Genomic DNA, 24,127 nt, shown 5'->3' with positions numbered 1-24,127 from the left:
CCATGCCCTTTTCAAAATTCACAATTTCAAAAGCACCGAGATACGTGCCACGTAATTTTGATTTTTCATGCACACACATATTTTTCGGTTTAAGGGCGTGACTACCGGTTCTTGACCCGTCGACACCCTAACGGTGTCTCGTGCTACCATTTCCTTAAGTTTGTGTTTAGAACGGGTTAAAATACAAAAAAAAAAAACCTCAAACTCGGCTTAATCAAACATGGGCAAATAGGGTTAGGTTTCAGGTTCTAGGTAAAAACACTCTTACTCTGTAAAAGCCGCACTATCGCGATACATAACAATCTAAAAACAAGCCACATACTCGAGACTCGATTACAGATATTGTTTTTATCGGGTCCACAAAAATGACGCCGAATGCTACATGCATTCTCCATCACGGTGCTTGTTTGCTTTAGGTTAGGATTTGCATGCCAAGATACCCCGGTTAATAATTGGTTAACTCACGTAAATTCGGCAATAACAAAACCCCATTATTTGTTTATTTATGCTTATTTGTTACATTTTTGCACTTGTTTGTTATGCGGGTCAAACTCGATCCTTTAGGATACGATTCACATGGGGTCCAACGCCCATAACCGTCAATCACGGGGCCTAACCACACGGTAAGCACGAGTGGAATAATGATCGAATGCGAACCGATCGGGATTTAGTCATTGTAATTTGTATTTTTATTTATTTGAGAGAACAATGTGAAGGTTTTATATTGTACATTTATTCATGTAAGAACCCCGGTCGGAGAGTGGACGGTCGGAGAGTTTCTTCGAATTTACGGTGTCAAAACGGGCAAGTCAAGTGCAACCCTAAATCATGCGGTAAATAAATAAAATGGCAAGCATAGTAAGTTAGAGTACTGAAAGGGCGTGTGGGATATAGGCCCACACGTAATAGAACCTTTGAATTCGGAATTTCCGGTTCCGTACAAACCATTGCCTTAGCATATAAGGTGTATCTCATACCCCTAGATCCAGGTAACTCACCGGCCCTCGACTTTCGGGTCGTAAATAGGTAGCGGCGACTCATTCTCACGTGCGTCCGTCGCGCGTTCCCGAAAAGGTGGATACTCCCAAACCGCATTGCATAGGCGCGCGCGCGCGTGTCCCGACGATATTAAAATTCGGGTGCACACAGATGAGATGAACAATTGTCCAACACTGATTATCATTGTTTAATGATGGTGTTGAGGATATTAATCCCACATAGAAAAGATGTATCAAGATCCATTGGTTTATATAAGATTTGGAAACTACCACTTATCAGCTTGAACTTCTAAGTGGAAATAGGTCCAAGCCCGTATAAGCCCAATGGAAATTCAATATGGTATCAAAGCCTAGGTAACGCATGCGTGCCTACGCGCGTACGCGCACCCACGTCACGTTAGGCTCAGTATGTCGAGTGCAGCCAAAGTGCGCCTCGTGTTAGTCCCCTATCACAACTTGAGCACGAAAGAAGAGCCCGGTTTGAGATCAATTGTTGAGGGCGGATGTTTAAGAGCACGTGACAATGTGTAGGCAAAAATAGACTACACGTTGCTCGTGAGGGCGGGTATTGAGGATATTAATCTAACATAGAAAAGATGTATCAAAATTCATAAGTTTATATAAGATTTGGTACCATCACCTATCAATTTGAGTTTTTAAGTGGAAATTGACCTATTCCGTGTAAGCCCAATATAAATTCAATAGATGGATTCAGTTTTTTGTCTGGTGCTTCCATGGAGAATGAAGCCACAAAGCCGAGCAGCAGCTCCACCACCACTGAGTGGAATTTAGGTCTGCGTTCTTCAATTGTTTGATTTGAGTATCGTTTGAGTTGCTGATAGCTATCAATCAAACTCGATTTCTGAAAAGCAGAGTTCAGTAGGATCAGTAGACATGGTAATCAGCAGCACTTCATTTCCAGTTCTCATTCCATTCGAGCGGTGATGCACTGATTGTTGTCTTCCGGCTATGAGTTCAAGGAGTATAGGTTGTTTCCTGAAGGCGAAGACTGGTACAATCATTTGCGGAATTTATTGGACGAGATCAGGGCAAAGCAACACACTGCCATCTCTGCTACAAAACTCAAAGCTGAACAGGTATATTCCTGTGTTTTAGCACCTGCTGGGTTACCGATCGAATTAAGAGGTGATCCCGTGATTTCTAATCTTTGTTTGTTGGATAAGCCTATAGACATATGCATAAATCATCCTTCCTTTATTTCAGCTTAATTACATATAAGTAGAAAATATTTTGTTGAGTAGATGATTAATAATGTTTGAAATCTTTCCGCACTAGTATCGCCCGGTGGTTCTGAACCATCAAGGACAATAATTTTTTTCGGCATTCCTCGAGAAATTTCGACGAGGCATGCCCTCCTATAACGTCGGGATGCCTGAGGCACAAGATCTGCCACCTTATTTTCCCCAATCAGTGCAGCCATTTTCTCCATGGTCCAATCAGCCCTGTCATGTACCTCCTATGCTGATTTAGATGCCCTTGGAGCGGCTTCATCATACACAGTAAGATGCCAATACATGGTCATGCTTGAAGGATCATCCTCTTGCAAATTATGATTGTACGTGTTGCAATGTTTCAGCTTGCCCAGTCTAGTTTTTGCGAGCCACAGCCTCGGATGCATGCTCCCACTGCAGGACAGCCTCGGGGACCTGGAGGTCAGGGTGCTTCACCTGCTATGCCACAGTAAATTGCCCAGCAAGCTCTGCCATATGAGGTCAAATACTGTTGGCACTGGGAGGGGAAGGGAAGCTGCCCGTGCAGAGATAAACGTGGCTTTGCCCATGGCGAGGTGGATATGATCAGGCCCACAAACTACAAGACAGTCCCCTGCCGACACTGGAAGGCGGACAAGGGAACGTGCCCTTACGGTAGAGAATGCCACTTCCTTCACGACGAGACCTTGTACGGTCCTCCTAAGGAATAATCCTGCGGCTGTGGGATTAAATAGAGTAAACACTGTGACTTGAAACTACATGGAGTAAAAAAGAGAGAGAAAAAAATAAAAGTGAACAAACTCAGTAGCAGTGGCTTCGTGACTTTCAAGCCTAACACCATCCTTATTAACCAGCATCCTGATAGTCATCCCAGCAGCCTTGGCTTTTGTCATCTTATGGAGAAAAACTGGTGTGATGATCACCTAGAGCCAGCCGATTTACCCGAGATTTTTGCTTGTAGAAAGATTCCTCAGCAAGTCTAAGGTCTGATCAGCTCCTGCTTGCAAAAGTTGCATCTGTAAGCTAGCAAGCTGCTCTCCAGTCTGCTGTACCCTCCCAGATATATCAGAATAGCATTCCTCATTAAACTCCTTTAATGCTTTCTTCAGTGACTTCAATTTACTGTATAGAACGAACTCCATTTGGAGTTCCCTTAACAGTAATCCCCCAGGCTTTCTCAACCATACGATTAAAATTTGGGTGCTCACTCCAAAAATTTTAAAAAATAAAATAAAATCAAAAGGTCCTATTATTCTGCTTTACATCGAGTGTAATAGTAGTAAGGCTAGGGTTGATCAGATTTCAACGGAGGAAGAAACTCAACACTAGAGGCAGGAAATTGAGCAAGTCACCTAGCATTGATTAACACCCTGTCTAGCTTTCTGGCAATATATCCCTCTGTTCTTTTATTAAACCAGGTAAAGAAACTACCTATCCAAGGGTGATCCGTAAGCTCAGCATCAATAAGCAGCTTCAGAAAATCAGACATACCGGAGAGACTGCTGTCTGTGTCATCAGAGTTACTAGCTTCAGATGGGTCAGCAACAATATTGAAATCACCAGCTAAAAGCCAAGGAGCAGACCCCACCATTACTTTGAAATTTGCAATGGAGTTCCAAAGAGAGATTCTGTCAACAGGAAGATTAGCTGCTTATATAAAAGAAGCATAGAGTCTCACTGTGGTATTTCCCAGATTCACTTCACAATGCAAGCATTGCTTATGCCTTTCAATAACAGAAATAGCAATATATTTTTTGTGTATCAACCAAATCCTTCCAAGTAGAGAGTGGACATAGTTGTGCAGGAAATCCCAACCTTGGAGCTTATTACTAACCATCTTCCTGAGCCTTAGATTCTTGAACTCTGGTTTCCAGGATACACACTACGTCCATCTTGTGTTTAAGCACCAGTTTCTTCACCTCCTGATGCTTTAGAGGCCTGTTAAATCCTCTAAAGTTCCATGTGAGGATGTTTAAAATTTGACCGGGTAGAACTCGAGGCAACAACTGAAGCACCCTGCTTTTTATACTCTTTTCTTGCTTTGACAGGCTGAGTAATGTTTTGCATTAAGGTAGTGAAACCCTGCGTTGCAGCCTAGGCTTTTTAGGATTTGCAATGCATTGGCCTGTACAACCCACACGTTCTTTCAGAAGCATGGTTTCCAATACATTCACACTCTGATCATTACAACGAGTGACTGCGAGGGTGCCGGTGAAAAGCTGAAAAGCTGCTAAGCTTTTCAACTGAAGCCGACATCGAAGCTGCTAAACTTGCCATTGACGAGAAGGGAGCAGAGGTTTCTCAGCTGAAAGCTGCTAAAGCAGGCAAATGAAAGATTGATGCAGCTGTGGTTGAGTTGCACAAGGCCAAAGAAGTTCACTCGAGACTCGAAGAGAGATCAAAACTTAAACCCAGTGTCCTCCTAGTGAAAGATGGGAAGATTTGATTATTCCAAAGATTTTTTCAACTGGCAAGCCTTCTTGACTGTCTCAGGGCAATTGCAAGTGGAGACTTTTTGCTGGTGCTGTCAGTAGCGTGTATACTTTTGGGCCAACTTTCCATGCCGAGAACTCGAAGACATCGAGGCATTTGGCAGAGTTCTGGATGGTGGAGCCTGAAATAGCTTTTGCTGAGCTGAAGGTAAAAAGTCCGGGCTTTTATAAGCTACTTAATCATAGAGATACTGCCAGCTGATGGTCGCATTAGTTTTTATTGTAGTTGGAGCGTGTGCTCGATATTTGTCAGGCATGAGTATGGGAAAATTTATTTATTACATTCCTAATGTTTTTGAAGGACCATATGAACTGCACGGAGGCGTACATGAAATTCCTGTGCAACTGGTTGCTTGACAACTGTCTTGATGACATGGAATTCTTGGCCAAGAACTATGACAAAGGCTGCATCAATCGACTAAGAATGGTTGGTTAAACTCCCTTTGAGCGGGTTTCATATACAGAAGCAGTCACCGTGCTAGAGGAGGCTGTAAAGGGTGGTAAAGAGTTTGAGAATAAGGTGGAATGGCGGAATGGATCTAGCATCTGAACATGAAAGGTACGCTTCTTGATTAGAACAGTGTTTGCTCTCTTGATAGGTACTAAAGATATTATTGTCCAACTACAGACACTTGACCGAGGTGATATTTCAAAAGCCCGTTATCGTATACAATAACCCTAAAGGAATTAAAGCGTTCTATATGAGGCTTAATGATGACGGGAAAACTACGGCAGCTATGGATGTCCTTGCACCCAAGGTTGGTCCACTCTTCTACTGTAAAAGTCAAATATTAAGAAATCAGTCTTACTGATTCCTGGGACTGTAGGTGGGAAAATTGATTGGTGGAAGCCAAATAGAAGAGCGCTACGCGATTATCAGGACAGGTAACAAGTCGCTTTTGCTTGTTATGGAACTTGACATAAGGTGCTGGCTAATTTGGGATATATTGTTTTAACTGCAAACTATCTTTTCTACTTTCAAGTTTGGTTTGCAGAGCGGTTTGAACCTTGAAGTTTGCATGTCACTTATCTTTGCCTTGTAGTCTTCAGTTTAAGGTCATGCATGCTGAATAGTACATAACTTTGATTTTTATTTGATTCCGCGTATAATCCACAACATATTTTAGAAAGCTGCGCCAGGAAGAAAAGAGAGGGTGCTGCGTAGTCAGGAAGAATGGTGTTAGTTATATTGTGCTAAGTAGGACAAAAATTGGCAGTTGAAAGTACCAATGCCAAAGTTGTTAAAAGAAAAAAAGGGTCTCAACACCAAACTTAGAACAGCATAATAAAAAATTATTAAAACGTGTACAAATTATGGAAATATTTTGGTAATTAAATATTTAAAAAATTACGGTCGTTAATTTAGGGGAGGAAGAGAGAAAAACAGAGAAAAGAGGACGGGGAGGAGTGAAAGGTGGAGAGTGGATGGTTAGAAGTGCGTGAATTGACAAATTTGTCATTAATATTTTTTCCTCATCCAATGACTTCAAATTTACTAAAATTATATACTATGGGATGCAAATCCTCTACCCCATTGCTTGTCCTCATTTCTCGTCCCTTTAATCAGGAGCTGATCCATGTCATATTGAAATGTGCAAACTATATATAACCATCTAACATTTGTCTTGTAATTAGATAACAACCAACTCCACTTCGGATGGCAACGTCTGCTTGAGCTTTAAGGCACATCTTCTCCACTCTTCGATTTTTCTCTCTGAATAAGCGTACTTGGCTTTTCTCTGTGAAAAACCATACTCGCTGTATGTGTCTCCCCGTAAAAGTATATCTCGACAGTCAATGATAAGCTTCTCAAGTGATGCAGCACACTTGATAATGTGCACAGTGAGCTTACGCTCCACCTTCCGCCCGTGAAACCCGACAATCTCTATCGCCCGTAGAAACTGAAAATCCAAGTTAGTAAACTCCTCCTCAATCTTTAGCTTTGCATCGAGTGGAAATATCTATTTCCAAGTAAAAAGGAAGATTTTACTTTTCATTATATATCCTTATTGAGTTAAAAGTAGAAACAAGTGGAAGGACTTAATGAGAGGAAATTATATACACCATATAGATCAATCACTGGCTCAGCTAATTTATATGTGGCCATATGTACATCATAACCGGGGGGCCTTTAGCTCCATTGACCGGTCGAATAAAGGTAAGGAAAAGGTTCAACTACTCACCAACTCCAGCGTCAACTGTTGCATGCATCGGGCTGCCTTTATTAGGGAACACAAATCACGGAGGTGCTGCCTTAGAATATATCAATTATGAAAACCATATAACCTCAACTTCAAATGCTTCAGTCCACTTAGGTCCGGAAGATGAGGCAACCAATGTTCTGCCTGCAAAATGGGATGCGAAGTGGCAGGAGGGGAGCATCTATATATATATAGACAAATAGAACTTACAAATTGTAATTGGGACTAACCTCGTTCCAACCATATCTGTCCAGGTACCAACGATATGTGTCCAGGTGAAGGGTCCGGAGCTGAGCGATGTAGCAAAAGAGTGGGTGGGAAAGAAGATCGAAATATCTCCCAATTGGACCAATGAATAGATCAACAAGCCGAGGCGCATGCTCCACATGCACGGCAGCTACCGAATGTGGGTTTGTGAATGACACAAGGTCAGGGGTAGGAGCTGATACCATGATCGATTTCACAAATCTGCATAGGAATATGCTAATGCATTTCAGTCTCGACACGGAACCGGTGACATTGATCTTGGTTAAAGACTTCAATTTGCAAAGGTTGAGTCTCTCAAGGAACTCGCATCCCAGCAAGAGATGCTCTAGAGAATCATTAGTTATGGCCACCTCCCTCAAGGAGAGGGATTTAAGTTATCTAAGTTTCGGAAAGAGACCGGGTTGAATGGAGGGAAATGTGTAGCGGGGATCCTTGTCCAGGTAGGGTAGACAGCAGTTGAGCTCAAGCACCTCCACTCCCTTCCCTAGGGGAGAACATAAGCCAAGAGTCGATTTCGTGCGAGAAGCTCTTGTCCAAGCAAAAGCGAATACTGAAGTGACGCAAAGTACCCAAACACCTACTGCAAGCATTGACGACACGATTCACCCATTCGACATAATCGGAGGCTGCTTTGCCACCTTTGCGCAAGTTTTCTGTTTCGATCATACGATGAATGCCTGCAAGCTTTTCAGAGGCGTCGAAATCCAAGTCTGGACTGCGCAACCAGAGGAACCTCCATCTACGTGCCAGGATGCTGGTTCTCGCTGCTTCTTTCATTGGCAAGAGGGACAGGATGTTGTGAATGATAATGTCATCTGGTAGCAGGCTCAGCCGATCCTTAATTTCGTCACAAGATTAAATGTTTGATTACATTAAGTAATGGAAGCAGATTACAACTGAAGGAAAAGAAATCAAAATCTCTTGGCGCGAGTAATAATGTTATCAACGCACGTACCACCCATCTCAACCCTTTCCGCCATTATTTGCAACCAAGTAGCAGTCACTTCTCTGTGACAGGCGGACATTGCAGAGCAAATTAAAACGCAAGTTGAGGATGTCTTTGGCAATATAAATTAAAAAATAAAAGCTGTAGAGAGAGATCAATGAAAGATCTTCTCATTGAGAAAGAGAACTACCCGGTCGGAAGAAGGATGGATGGATGACCCTGCACTGCTTGGCCTCGGCAGCCCGTAAACCTCCTTTATATATACGTATATATGTATCTATGTGAGATATACAAATCCATCCTTGTAAATTGACATACTATTTGTTGGAAAAATAGATCAGGAAATTTTACTCACTGTAGAATATATATGTATATCTGATATATGCTAGATTCCATATTTGTTGCCCTCCACTGCCATATAATATCAGATTAGGAAATCACGCGATGCACCGCGATGTTTCCTTTTCTTGACAATTACGATTGAATAAACTCTTTGTTGAGTATGGCCCATGCTTTCACTGATTTTTCAAATAATCCGTTGATAATAAGATGGCAAATACATACTTATATATATACTAGCCCTCATGCCCGTGCTTTGCAAGTGCGCGACTGCTTTCGGGCTTGGGATTAAATTCTATTTTTGGTGTGACGGTCTAAACCAAAGAACTATTCCGTTTCACATTGGAATAGCTATCTTAACATAAATACCTAAACAATTTGCTATGAAATTGACTATACATTGAGCACATTATGTACCCACATAAATTTTTTATTAGGTCCTTAGGAAAGAGAATTTTCAATTTAGCATGTTTATTTCGAGTATAATATTGCAATAAATTAACTGTCATTGAACTTATTATACTATTACTCCATGACATATCATTTGTACATACATACACACACACACACAAAAGAAAAAAGAAAAAGAAGACATAAAATGGCAGAATGAGTACAACAAAAAGTGAGAAAATATATATGCCTCAAAATTGGCCCAATTCTTATTTGACTTTCACCTCATTAGAATATATTTTGGAATCTCTGAAATTACGTGCCTTATATAGTTGATACTATATCAGGACACATCGATTGTATCTATATGTATCTATAAATATAATATACCATGACCCAATTGGATTACCGCCTTAATTATCTATATGGTATCAGAGTCTAGGATTACAATTTGTCCCCACAAACTCTAAGGCTTTGTTTGGGATTCCAACTATAAATAATTATATTTATTTTGGATTGTAAAGATTATGTTGTTGGATTATGAAAAAAATGAGAAAAAAATAATGAATAACTGAGAGAAAGTAATAATTGTATTACTAAATTGTGAAAAATGTAATAAATAATTAGGAGAATTTATTTGTAATGCTATATTAGAGTGTATTCATTGAACTCAAATTATTTTTCATATACATATATATTTAGTAATTTCTTATTCGGAATATAAAAATGATTTTTTTGGTGAAGTAAAATGATATTTTCAGGTGAATGAATTAGCACACACATATATATAAACGAAATGAATTGGCACATACATATACATATATATATATATATGCATGTTCTTTTTTTAAAATCACTATAAAATTAAGGTAAATTAATTCAACCCAAGTTTCTTTTCTAATTTAAATTTTTATATATTAATTTTAATCTAAACTGGATATAAATAAATTTTATTTAGATATTGACCCTTTCAAGCCCCCCATCAGTAAACATTTACCTTTAGGTTGGAGTGAATATACGTTACTTGGCAGGTTGGAGTGAATATACATATTCAATTATTTTTCCTATTTGTGGCAAATATGTTAAATTTAGCTAATAGTACTTTTTCAGCCATAAATATTATTTAGACATAGAAAGAGTGCATGATATTTTGATAGAATAAAAAGTTGAACAGATAAAATAAATTATAGAACTTTTTTATAAATTTATTACTACAAATAAATATATCATACTTCTTTTCCAACAATGAGTAAAATTAATTAACAAATAATATTTAATTATTTTACAATTTAAAGCAAGAATTTTACTTTTTCTTCAATATATTTTAACCTTACCTCTTACATAGACATTAAAATTTGTGATCCTATTGACATTTACTTTTCTAATCCTATTTACTGCATGTGATACAATTATATATATGATAAAATACTACAACTGTGAACTAAAATACTAAATTTTTAAAATTTCAGTACTTTCGGTTATTAAAATGTTTTTAATAACTGATAAAATACTAAAGGTTTTGAACTGTAACACAAAATATTTGGAAATTGTGGCACTTCAAGCATTGCTAAAGTACTGAAATTAGATATACTTTAATAATTTTTCTTGTACCAAATTTTAGTATTTTTAGTTATTAAGATTATTATTTGTATACACTTAAAAATTACTAAATGTTTGGACGAAAATACTAAATTTATTGAATTGCAGTATTTCAAGTACTAATGAAGTACTAAAATTAGATCAAATTTAGCACATTTAGCTTTAAGGTAAGTATTTGCATTTACTTGCAAAATACTAATGTTTGAAGTAAAATAAATATTTCGAAACTGCAACACTTCATGTACTAATGAAGTACTTAAGTTAGATTTATTTTAGTTTTTTTAGTTATTAAAGTTAGTATAATTAAGTATTTGCAAGATACCAAATGGTTGAACTAAAATACTAAATATTTATTACACAAAAAAGGCAAATTATTTGAAAGTGCCATTACTTCATGTGTTATTGAAGTACTGAAATTAGACTGATTTTAGTATTTATAGAAAATTAAATAATTTTAAATATATAAAAAAAAAATGAAAAGAACGAAAGAAAGGAGAACGACTAGAGGAATTTTTTTGTTCGATAGTTTACAAGAAATTCATTTGGATAATAGACCTTTTCCCGAGTTAAATATTCTAAAAATCTTATAAATGTTGTTCATGGAATTCATTTTATGCCTCACTTTTAGTTTTTTGCTATATCTCAAACTCATACAATATAGTTTTCCCTTCATTTGCACTTATACAAACTATATATATACCTTATTATGACATACTCCCCGAGTTCTTGCAACCAGAAGCCGCCGTTCGGGGCAATTAGAGCATTTCACGTAAGATTCTCAACCATTTTCTCAACCTACTGTTCATCGTCTCTTCCTCTCCCCTATTTTAATGTAATACATAAATAGTACATGACGAATTTTATTTTTGGGTGGAAAAATGATGAATTGAGCAAATCCTAAATTCCCCCTTTTCAAACACGACACATAATTCAAAATTACCCCAACATTTCTTTTTCTTACTGTTTGAGATAGAATTTGCAATTTCTTATGAATTTAGTTTTACGCAAAGCAATACATTTATATAAAGAGTAAATAGGCAATTTCGTCCATAACTTTCGCAAGTTGCATCAATTTCATCCCTGACTTATTTTTTGCATCAATTTCGTCCCCGACTTTGCACGATTACGTAAAATTCATCCCTGAATTTGTACAGTTATATCAATTTAGTCCCTGACTTTCGCAACACATGTCCCTGAGTTTTGGCGTTACATCAGATCGATCCCCGATTATATAAATCTAGTCCGAGGGGCTGAAGGATAGACGGCGTTACTGTTCCGTTAATTTGTTCAAGGACTGAATTGACGTAATGTCTGGGCAAATTGATGTAACCTCAAAATTAAATAATATTCGTTATATTACTGACACCTAAAAACTTGAGGGTATGTTTCAGCTCTCCCGAGACCCAAAAACCAGACAACTTCCATTTATTTCCAAAAATACATTAAATACTTATATTTCCAGAAAATTCCCATAAAATTATTGAAAATAGGAAATTGAAATACGAGTTCTTAGGCACAAACATTAGTAAAAACGGAGATCAAAGCGCATTACGCGAGCCTCCCGAAGTCGCTGGGCGTCACAAGCATGAACAATACAAGACAGCCTATCGGGCCAACTTCGGTAGAGTGTTTTTATCTCCATAGAACTCGGATTTCTATGTTCTAGGTGTCTGTGGAAACCTCAAGCAACATGCTACAGTTTAGAATCAAATGGAAGTGAAAATATTGAGAAAACAGGTCGAAAAACTAGCTCGAATCCTCTAGTTCATCATGTCCGTAACCGACTTTAGAATGCGATATTTTTCAAACAACTCAACCAAATTCGGTTCTGTAAGATCCTATAGCATCCTAATGATCTAAGCAATGAAATTATACAGTATTTCGGTCAAATAACATAGCTATGATGATCTGCCATTAACGAGCCTTTAAGTTTCTTTCTCTAGAACCTAACGAGCTACACCTCAACTTCCGGAGTTGAGGGTCACCCCGGTGCCCACCGCCCCAAAATTATTTAGATTGAAGGCAGTCGCCCTCAGCCTCGAGAATGGTCAGGCCGCAACATGTGAGATTTGTGCCGAAGAAGAAGAATGAGAATGAGAGGAGGAAGAAGAATAGTAATTAGAGACATATGGGTTAAAAAAAGTCATGGACTAATTTGATGTAGCACGGTAACCAAATTGATGTAAAAATTTGCACCATTTAACACCGTCAGCATTAATACTTAACGGCAGGTACCAAATCGCATTAGAACCTGATCGATGCAACAACCCCACATAAGAACCAAATTGATGCAACTGTAGCACTAACTGATATAACTGTAGAAAGTCAGGCACTAAATTGATGTAATCATGCAAAATCGAGGACCAATTTGATGTAATCGAAAATTTAGGGACTAAATTGATGCAACAGTGCAAAGTTAAGGATGAAATTGATGCAAAAGTGCAAAGCCGGGGACGAAATTGATGTAAAAATTAAGTCATGAACGAAATTGATGCAACTTGCGAAAGTTAGTGATGAAATTGCCTATTTACTCTTATATAAACTATAGATCAAGTTAAGGTGACTCATTAATCTCAAATTGAACCATGAATTTCTTTTCAATCAAATTCAGCGGTTCTTTCTTCATTAATGATCGAAAAAAATACATATACAAAGCCTACTAAAATCGAGGCCTTAACATAGGGAAAGCCCAAAAAAACCGAGGACATAGGCCCAAGTATAATAGGCACGTAGACCCAACAGACTAGAAAAGCATTAGATAGTTACTTCCCAATTTGCCATGATCTGCATCTGAGCATTATTCTTTATTCTAGATTGCAAATTCCCAACCCCTGGAGACGACCTCAAACAATAGTCCGTATAGCCTGCCATATGTTCTCAGTAGGAGGTGGGTCATCACCATTAATAACCCGATTTCGAGCCCTCCAAGTGAAACACAAGTAAGCATGCCAGCCAATCATCAAAATGATGATCTTAATTGACTTCCAAATCTTTAACTCCAAATTGAACTATGAATTTCATCTCTATCATATCAGTTGATTAAAAGTCTTATGTGAATTATAACATGTTAGTTGAGTTCCTATAATTTTTAGAGTTTTGTCGTATAGAAACGTGCCCCACATAACACCTGGAGATTCCATTGTAGCCATTCAATTTGATCCTATAAATTTTTACAAATTCATTTTACAAAATGTTAACCACAAAATGCAAAAAGTAAATTTCCACACAACGGGCGGCAACAAGACTAGTTATTATTGTTTTACTTTCCATATATACATGTTATCTCCGCAGGAGTCTAAGGTAAGTATTTGTCCACACAATGATTTTCACCTTCTTGATCTTTTAGGCTTGGTTTTGGAGTATTGTTGCGGATGAAAAAGTACTGAAATATAATTATTGAAAATAATTATGATTTCTAAATAAGTGAAATTGTTTGGAATGTTATAATGTGAAACTACTAAAATTGAAATCCGTGTTTGAAAAAAGAAAATAAATAGAAATAGTTTTCATAAATACCGATGAACATGTTGGAGAAAATTACCTTTGAAACCGATAAAATTAGCCAAATCATGTTTTTAAATGACTTATCAAATATTATTTCTATTTAAAATTCAATAAAATTAGAAATACTTATACAACAGTCGACGCACTCCCAAACAAAGCCTTACAATTTATAGTGTGTTATTTCTGTAGTCCATATATATATATATATATATATCGTATTTATCCGGATTATTTATCTTTCCCATACAAAAATTAACATGGAAACTCATGCTCGAGTATCATCTAGTTAAATAGATATAATGAGTTTGGAAGATACAGTTTTCACATGAAAATAGCATGCCCCATGGCGCGACATTCTTTTTTAGTTATTATTGTAATAGAGTTTGCAACATGTCTAGATATGTTGTTGATGAAATATTCGAAGTCAATCTAAATAATGGAATTTTACCAAAGAAGGAGCTTCATATGAGTTGGGGTCATTGTTGAGAATATTAGGGGGTGTTTGGTTTCAGAGTTAAAGTAATTTTGATTTTGATTTTGATTTTGATTGTGGAAAAGGACAAATGAGATTATATTATAAATTTGACTTGAGAAACGTGTGTTTTTGTTGTGTAGTGGGTAGAGTTAAAATCAAAATCATGATTCTAAAATCATTTCCACAAACCAAAAAATTAAAGAGAAAATCATATATTTATATGAGATTTGGGTATCAATACTTATCAGTTTGAACTTTTAAATAAAAATGAGCCTAAGCTCGCATAAACCAAATGTAAATTCTTTATAGTCTTAGAGCCCAAGTTACGCGTATGAGCGCCCACGCACGTATGCGCACCCCTACCACACCGAGCCCAGTATGTCCAAGATCAGGCAAAAGAGCCCCTTGTGTTTGTCCCCCTTGTCTGAGTACGAAAAATGAGTCCAGCTCGAGGTCAGTTGTTAATAGTGAATTTTTAAATGTCACGTGACAATTTATAGACAGAAGAAAAAGACAGCACGTTACACGTGAGAGCGGGTGTTAAAAATATTAAAGAGAAAATCATGAATTTATATGGGATTTGATAACCAATACTTATCAGCTTGAACTTTTAAATAAATATAGATATAAGTCAGTATAAATTCATGAAAATTCTCTAGTTATTCCCCAGGCATACCATCAAACTCCTCCGAGCCTAACCAAAAGAAGGAACCTCATATGAGTCGGGGTCATTTATCGTCACTTATATATTTTTCTAGACTAGATGGTCGGTCTTTGTTATTAGTAAAGAAAACATCCGTTTGAAAATTAGTTAAACGTCCCACCCCTAGACATATATACCTTTGCTTGTGAGACATAAATTCTGAGCGGCGGGTCTAGCATGACAGGCGGACACGCTAACCCCAACCCAACCGCTTCAGATCCATGTGGGGCCCGCGTCGGGCAATATATCGGACGGTGGGGATTGCGGGGTGACGCTGACATCCTATCATATTAGAAAAACCCAAATTAATTCTGAAATATGACTCGTTGAAAAACAAAACACACTGGAAATGTGTCTGATTTTGTGAGGCAAAGAAGCCATGACAATGACATAGCATTCAACCCCCCCAAGAAAAATAGAAGAAGAAAGAAAATGAAATTAAAAATATTTCTTAAAATAAAGGAGATGATGAATCGGATATGTTCTTTCCGAAATTAGGTCTTATCTACTTTTCCCAGCAGAATGAGAAACGCCCGCAACACCATAAATTTGAATTAAGGAAAAATTAGAAATAGATAGATAGATAGATAGATGATGATGACGAGGACGAGGATCATGATGATGACAAATCTGATCCGCATTACCAATACAGAGTGGAAAAGACAATTTAACAACTCAATCCCATAAGTAATTAGCACATCACATTGCATTCCCGTCCCCATATTTACATAAAACTTCATATCCACCCCTCTTCGTAAGAGACCTTTTCCTTCGGTTATACGGAGGAACTTGTGTGACCGTAGTTAATGGAAATAGAAACCTAAACCAAGGGACACACTCGTTATATAAGTCCTACTAACGAGAATCGAACTTAAAATCTTTTAATTAAGGCAAACTAGATTATATCACTGTACTAAGCTTCGTAATTAACCCGTACGATGCGTTTTTTAAATGTCATTTTCGTAAATTCATGTGACAACTCCCGTTAATAAAACTAATAACCTTCTCGTTATGGAATTGATCCAAGAGGTTACTTTCCCTGTAAAAGTTACGATCCCTACCTCGTATAAGAATTCCACGGACCCTCCGAGGCACGGGGTCTTCGTGGAATTTGAGTAGATACTAAGGGGCAATGTGAAAATGTCTTTTAATATTTTTTTCTGATGGAGGCAAATATCAATTGTTTCAACCAATCTCTCTTTATCTTAATCCAACAGCGTATAAGATTGTGCCGCGTACGTGTGCCCCATTGTCGCTGCTTTCTCAATAGAAGACCTCAAAAAGGAAATCAATTAAACCCACTCTGAATATATATACATATATATGTATGTATACATATGCAAGAGCATATATATATTTTTATAGTTCTTGAAGATCAGAGAATTCCTTTCATCCCCCGGACGAGATTGTTGAAGAATCAATCATGGGTCGAGATCAGAAGGAAACCTGTGAAGCTGAATCCTCTATCGGAGAATATTCTTCGGACTCCATTGGGTCGTCTTGTTCGTCGGAATTGGTTGAGGATGCATCCTCTTCTTCCCTGTCTTTCGCTTGCTCGACGTCCAGCTTTTCGTCAGGCTGCGATTCCTCGGCTTCTCCTCCGGATAACGGCTGCGATGGGCCGCTGTATGAATTATCGAAGCTGATGGCTCACCTCCCCATCAAGTAAGTAATACAAGTATTTAATTACAATAATAAGAATCTCGTGTTTTTCTTGATTAGTTTTCTCAAAACAGAGTTTAGCTTTTTATTATGAAGCTGATTCGGAAAACTGCGCAGGGAAACGCCTTTGTTTGCAGCATGCTTTTTTTTTTTTTTTCCCATTCTTTTATTGTGAAAAATCGGGAACCCTTTGCTTCAAATACAGAATTTGTGTTTAATTTCAGAAGATTTTCGTCCATGAAAATAGAAAAACAGAGAACAAGTTCGAAAAATGTGTCTTTCATTGGCCCATCTCATTTATATGCAGTTGGAACACAAAGAGGATGAAACTTATCGATGAGATGATGCATCGTTGATGATATTGGAAAGTAGAACACGGAAACAGTGGATGAGAATCACACCCGGATGCTGTTTTCCGGGTTGCTTCTTATGATTCTTCTAATTTTATTTAATGGTCTGTTCATTGTATTGATAAAATGGATTCCTTTTTGTGCAGGAGAGGTCTTTCCAGATTTTATGAAGGGAAGTCCCAGTCTTTCACATCCCTAGCAAGTGTGAGGAGCATAGAGGATTTGGCCAAGGAGGAAAACCCGGGACGGAAAAGGTTGAAGCTTAGTAAGAGCTACGTCGAGGATTTAGATCACAGGCACAATTCATCGTTGTATAGTCCAAAGTCCGCGAGATCGAACACCGCTTCACGCGTCAACTCGTCGCCCTTTTCTCCGTCTTCAAATAGTACGAGAGGTCGACCGAGTCCGCTGGCCCTTCACCGTCCTAAAAATTAGAACCTCCTCCAAGTATTGCTTCTCATTAGTTTATCCTTTTGTAATGACATAATAGCTGGTAGCCTGTAAATCGAAATTTCGGTCAAAGGTCAATTTTACATGCAACTAAATTGGCTTGTCATACAAGAAAAGGGCTTGCAATTTCTTGGCAAGATAATGGAAGGAAAGCTCGGGGTTTAGACAGGTAGGGAAGATTACAATATTATCTTGTTAGGAAATTTTGCATTGTAGATTATGGTTGTAAAATATTTACGGCTGTATAGCGGTCCAATTAAATATTTTAACGTAAGAGCTTTCCATTTGTGAATTTGTGGAGGGAATTCTTAAAGATCTAAGTAAAAGATAGCCATCACCCTCTCCTGCTTCGTAGGCCTCATTTCTTGGAAAGAAATATTTTACTTTAATTTTCTTTCTTTCTTTTTATCTTTTAGTTTTAACTTTGGCTTTCCTTTGTTACTGTCAATTCATTCTAGCTGGTACGCCCTCTGTGCAGCTGAATGGGATTGACATCCAAGAAAAGGATCTTAGTGTTTTTGGCATGATAACAAAAGTAAGGCTCGGATTCAGATGATTACAGAAGCATTAAATTTAACACGTAAAGAAATTTGGATCATCTTAACGAAAGTGTGTGAGATTTATATCACAGGTATTGATTATGTGAATATACCTATAATATATATGTATATGTATATCCTTTCAAAACAAAGTGTTTCTTTATATTTTATAATTTCAATTTCATCCTTTCTAAATATTATTAATTATAATTTTAATTAATGTCATTGTTCACTTTTAGTTGTCTAAAAAATGTACTATAAATATTCATGATGACTTTCAAAGTATAGAATACTATAAGAAAGTGCATAATATTACACGAGATGCAATTTTTTTTTTACCCATATATCTCAATTTCCTTTTTATTTAACCTTTTGATTTGTCACGCTAATTCTCTAACTTGGGAATTTCCCAGCCATATACAGAAGTCGAATTCTTCCTCATCATGTGCAATATATGTTTTGTTTCATGTCTTTTATTGTTTTACATTTGTTGAGATCTATCTATACATTTTCGACATTTTCTCCGTTATTAACTATGGTATTTGAAGGATAAATTAATAGGTGAAATATTTTACAGTTCATGTAAGATTCAAATTACAAAGATGTGTAAAAAATAAGCTATCATTAAACCCATATATAAAATATGAAATTTTATATGGTGTGAGGAGTGATTTATGCTAATCGACTCAGGGATTTTTTTTTTTCTAGGCACCGGATCGGAAGTTTCACATCGCAAGTTCAAACAGTTTCATGATCACCCATAAAATGCAGTTGCAATTACAATGTGTTTGGATCGGAGGGAAATCGAGGGAGAAGGATTCTCCGTACATCTCCTTCTCCCTCAATTTCGGTCCATCCCGAACGAACCCCAGTCTTGTTTGTGGGCGCTGGAATTGCGAAATTGGGCCTTGGGTGCAAGCTCAGATGGGCCGCAGTATCGAACGATGTGGCCCAAACAGCTTGCTTTGGTTACGAATTATTGAATTGTGAGATGAAATGATTCGTTTGGTTGGGAGAAAGTGTCTCATAAAATGATGTCGCAATCATTGATTCCAGTTCCAAATGTCTGGTTTGGGGGAATCAATGTAACACCTTGCATCAATTCCGTATCGATAAAATACGGGAGAGGTGCTACTTATGTATGGGAAATTCCAAAATTTACTACCAACTCATAATATCTCATATATTTTATTATAAACAATTATTTTTTTTTATAAACGTTCCCATTTTCATAAAATATTCTGTGATTCGAGGGCATCCATAGGGACTGAGGGGTTCGAAGATCAAGAAGCGAGTTATTTTTCAGTCAAGCATTGTTCTTACAGTTAGATTCAATCTCCTGATCCTACGGAAAGGAAAAATAATTTCACGTTCTTGCTCCTTTCAGAAAGTGAGGACTAAATATTCTTATTGATGATTGCAGATTTCTCCACCAAATTTTATTCCACCTTGAAACTGACCCAAGTTTCATAGCCTAATCATCCTCATCAATTCCACCGCCATGTTATTCCCCTTTAAGTTTGACTTTTCAATTATTCTCGCCATTTCATTCCTTTGCCGAATTTTCGAACACAGAGAGAGGTCGGCTGAGAGAAAACAAACTGAGGGGTTAAAGACTTATCACGGCGAGTAATCTATTCTTACGAGCTAGTATTTTTATGATCATTAGTTCATAATTTTTAGAATTGCATTCTCATATGATTATTAATTATCTCTAAAGTATCGAATGTAATTAGTCAACCCAAACATGTATGATGATCAAAACTAGCATATTTCCTCAGGTGAGTCATCATTGGTGAGCTGATCTTCTAGTCTTACATCACCTATCTTTTATCATTGCCAAATACCAAAACAAAAAAAAAACATTTATTTTTTTCCATGTAGCCATGAATCTCCATGCAAACTATAATTGATTATTTGATATATAGGCTAACAAATTAACAACAAAAGATGGGGAATTTACATTGAGGCTACACGAATCACATTTTGCTTCATTGTTTAAGTGAGCTTTCAGCAAATTAGCCCACTTGAGGTCGCTACATACCCCTTACTGCCAGAAGGTTGATTACCGATCAGCCATAAGAAATTATACTTAAAGATACACGTCTTGCTTTTATTGTTATATATATTGGGAGTTACCCCACGTATTGAAAGAACTTTCTTCCCCTTCATAAGAATTCTTGCTTCTAGGAATATATCTTATAGGAAAGGTAATGACATTAACAATTTCCACGTGAAAGCTCCTCGTCTTAGAGCTAGTTACCTAACATACTTTTTGATTCCCTGCATCTACGAATCGAAAACTAAAGTTTCCGTCCGATCCTTTTGAAGCAGATATTATGAAAGTTAGGAAAAATAGGGCAATATGCACATTACTATTGGGATAACTTTCATCTTTATGTCCATGTCCGTCTACAGATCATTTCCATAGATAGGAACATCCCTCACGAATTGGATTCGAACCAATATCAAGCTACTTTCCTTGTTAGTGAATTCCACTCCATCCCAAAAAAGCTTGAGCCAACATATATTTAAGAATTTCCTTTTTATTTTTCTGATTTTTCACACCAGCTAAAGTGCCTGTGATATAGGACTTAACGTGGTATGAGCTTATACATGCGAATAAAATCTGTTCTAATATCATGTGGAATATCTATTGGCCTCATTGGTGGCTGAGCTCATACCTATCCCTAATTAAAACGCGAGCCGACGGGATATGAAACTTCTTTCAACTTTTCCCTGGAGGCGGCAATCAAAATGTAAATTCTTGTGCAAACGACACACATCCATTTAACTATCATGCAAAAGAACATATATAATTTTCGGAGAGATAAATTATACGTGTATGTGTGTGTGTGTATATATATATATAGTTATTCTCTCTTCAATCTATGAAGCTTAGAATCATTAGTATATTGACGTACAAGCCCATGAAAGGGACTCATTACGAAAGAGGACTACATCTTCGAGAAGCCATTAACATCAATACTCTGCCTCGGTGTACCAGAACAATTTCATTCTGCAGTGTATCGTCAAAAGGAATAGGTCCACGCCCGACATGCCTATAGATCCAGATCACCACATGGTGTATTTAGGACTGAAAATTTATAAAGAAATTAAAAATATTTTTATTAAAATATTAATAGGACAGACAATAAAAGTTAATAAAAGTCCCGCTAGTGAAAATTAAATGCGGAAATGTAGAATTAATTTATGACAATGACAAGTGTCATTGTACTAATTAGACCTTTGTCTCGACAGAAGCGATACAGATTTCTCAAAGCTTAGGGAAATGTTACGAACCAACAATACTTCAAAGTGATGTCAAGATAATGATCCAATACTATTCATTAGGGATCCAATTATCACCGAAATTTTCGACAATATAATAAAGGATCAAATATCATTCGAAATGTCTTTCTTATTATGATGACATACTCAAGTCAATTCTGTAAAAAAACGAGAGAAATTCCTAGTGTTAATTAATCCTAATATTGATCCGAACCTATGATCCATCTCTCATGCATCATTATATCGATACCATATAGGTATTTGTAGTCGATCTATTTATAACTTTCAAGCTTCCCGATCATGGATTTTTCGATATTAATGGCCTCCCGAGCCCGAGTACATGACCCCTGCATCCCAACCCCACTTAGGCTACTCCTTGAGACCTCCATCATGTCATGAAGCGAGAGCCTACCATTCATATCACCCAATTGAGGCCTCTTCCTCGGGGCACTGAGTGACCTCAGTTTGGCCTTATAGGATTGAGTACTAGCCATGTAACCCGGAAGGTATCTCTTATCCAACGGCTTCCGGAGAAAGTAATTATTTGAACTGATTGAGTCTGAGAACCGGGGCGTGGTCTGGGCGCTTGAGCACCTGCACTCATCGAAGGTGAACCCTCCATCGAACTCCTGGAAATTCTGTGAATACTCCGGTGTGGGTGGTACGAACTGAATCTGGCTGGAGGACAGCGGAGAAGAGAAACTCGGGAAACAGAATTCGGACATATTTGCCCTACGAGACCTTGCGACCTGCCTCGCACTGTCTACTTCTACAATTTTCAACCTCTCATGAACAGTTTTGAGTGTCCTCACATCAAGGGAAGCTGATAGCCTTCGGCTGTGGGTCGGGCCTACGAACTCATGTCTCATCTCATCGAATTTCCCCTGAAAAATATATGAACTAGACTATAATATGAATAAATCCAAGCGACTGGAATTGGAAGATTGGAGATTATATATGTCCATGATGCAGGTCTGACCATGGATTTTTGTGATCGGGACTGATAACTGGTTGTGTTTTCGGGCAGAGGACGGCGACTTCTTCGAGATTGAATAGTGGCCTGAGCTCTCATGAGCGCTTGCACACTTTGGAGGGTAGCATTCGCTTGCTTGCGCACAAGATATCCTCTAACCAGTGCTTGTAACTTCACTAATCCTTTCAGAGCCCTCAGGGCTTTTCTTGCCTGTAATTCCAAGTTTAGTAGCGCAAACATGTAAATTTCCAAATAGTCTACGTACTATTCAATTTTTTGTACAGACGAAAGTATTAAGTAACTTGTAATAATGGAAAAGGCCAGAAAAATATCAAAAAAATAAATGGTATAACGTATCTAACTGAAATTCCTTAAGATTGTTGGAGCTGCAAAATCTCTAACATAGTGTAATTAGTATTCGAGTATATATGGTATTTTAGGTCCCATGACTAATGGATCTATGGAGACTGCCTCTTGCTAATCAAGGGAGGCTTTATTCTAGGGCGGTCGAGTCTCCGGTATCGCACTTAAGCAGTACGATCCCATTGGAACTGTGTCATAATGTCTCGAACAACACATGAATGTAACGGTGTGCCCTCATAATCATAAGATCTTGGCCATCCCTAAAATCAATTTGTTCACTAACGAATATCGAAGAATCATTGCCGGAAAATTTTTATAAAGTGCTGAAATGACAAGTACTAAAAGTTCTTGACAAAAAGTTGGCTTCAATTAATTTGCACTAACCAGATATCCCCTGAAGTTGGTCTGAATCTTGATAGCAGCCAGCGACCTCTCATTGCTGCCGACCCTACTGACAGCGTCCATTACCCCTCTGCTTTGGCCGGTGAGCTTCACAACTGCCACTGCGGCCATAGCAGCTGCCATGGCTGCATCAGCCGCAGCAGCAGTGGCGGCGGCCACAGCGATGGCTTGCTTGCTTTGCTCCTTCTCTGTCTCCGAATGGTATGCCCTTAGCCAAGCAGCCTCGCCCGCAGAAATATCTGTTGGTGGGGCAGTCTGAGGATCGTTGTCTCGTGATGGAACACCGATGTTACGCCGTTTTGAGTCGTGCTGGCAGTTCGAGTTTCTGGTGTCTTTGCTGCTCTTGGTCATGCCAAAGAGGCCCTTCAGCCACCTCGTTGCTCTGCCCATGTCCTCACTACAATGGAGAATGTGTGAGAATGGAAGAGAAGTAATTGGAAACAGGGCTCTTTAAAGGATTTGAGCGAATCTCGAAATAAGGAATAGAAATAGAGTAATTATGGAGATGGAGGAAACGATGGTACGGCTAAAAGTGGTACTACTAAGCAACGAAACTCTCGATACACTGATTAGCCTTTTAATGGGAAATCTTATGGTACAACTATTGTATAGTTTGATCACTTTTTTGCATGGGTACACGAATAAATATCTATGTAATTATTTATTTATTAATAATCGCAATATAGCTGTCCAAACAAATGATTGCATCAAAGTGTGATTAATATGGACCTTCATGCAATTGCATCGCCTCAATGAAAAAAAAAAGAGTAGGAGAAGGGATGATCCAACAATTGCAGCCTTCAGGGACTCGGTTCTTTGACAACACTATAGAAGCTCCCTTACAATTTTTTTTGGGTCTCCATGAAAGGATTGCCGATGAAGTAGGACGATCCCCCAACTAGAGGTTGACTAAAACGATAAGAGAGTTTGTATTTATTCTTTGTAATCTAG

General features: G+C 37.8%; 2 protein-coding genes and 1 pseudogene across 2 annotated transcripts; 2 read left to right on the top strand and 1 right to left on the bottom strand.

Annotated features, from left to right (window-relative positions):
• The first annotated feature begins 4,308 nt into the window (after positions 1-4,308).
• Positions 4,309-8,091, top strand: LOC116196680 (annotated as a pseudogene).
• Positions 8,092-16,347: 8,256 nt separating this feature from the next.
• On the top strand, positions 16,348-17,997 carry LOC116194252. The gene is made up of 2 exons (XM_031523015.1): positions 16,348-16,811; positions 17,305-17,997. Exons 1-2 carry the CDS (start codon positions 16,570-16,572, stop codon positions 17,591-17,593), a joined length of 531 nt encoding a protein of 176 aa, XP_031378875.1. The 5' UTR covers positions 16,348-16,569; the 3' UTR covers positions 17,594-17,997.
• Positions 17,998-21,466: 3,469 nt separating this feature from the next.
• On the bottom strand, positions 21,467-23,726 carry LOC116194471 (protein IQ-DOMAIN 14-like). Its single transcript, XM_031523282.1, has 3 exons — positions 23,159-23,726; positions 22,418-22,621; positions 21,467-22,322 (listed from the first exon to the last, which is right to left on the bottom strand). Exons 1-3 carry the CDS (start codon positions 23,564-23,566, stop codon positions 21,711-21,713), a joined length of 1,224 nt encoding a protein of 407 aa, XP_031379142.1. The 5' UTR covers positions 23,567-23,726; the 3' UTR covers positions 21,467-21,710.
• Positions 23,727-24,127: the final 401 nt, after the last annotated feature.

This window comes from Punica granatum, chromosome 2 (genome assembly GCF_007655135.1).
Source record: "Punica granatum isolate Tunisia-2019 chromosome 2, ASM765513v2, whole genome shotgun sequence".
Taxonomy (NCBI): Eukaryota; Viridiplantae; Streptophyta; class Magnoliopsida; order Myrtales; family Lythraceae; genus Punica; species Punica granatum.
Note: the sequence above shows the minus strand (reverse complement) of the source record. Positions and strands in the feature narration are given on the sequence as shown.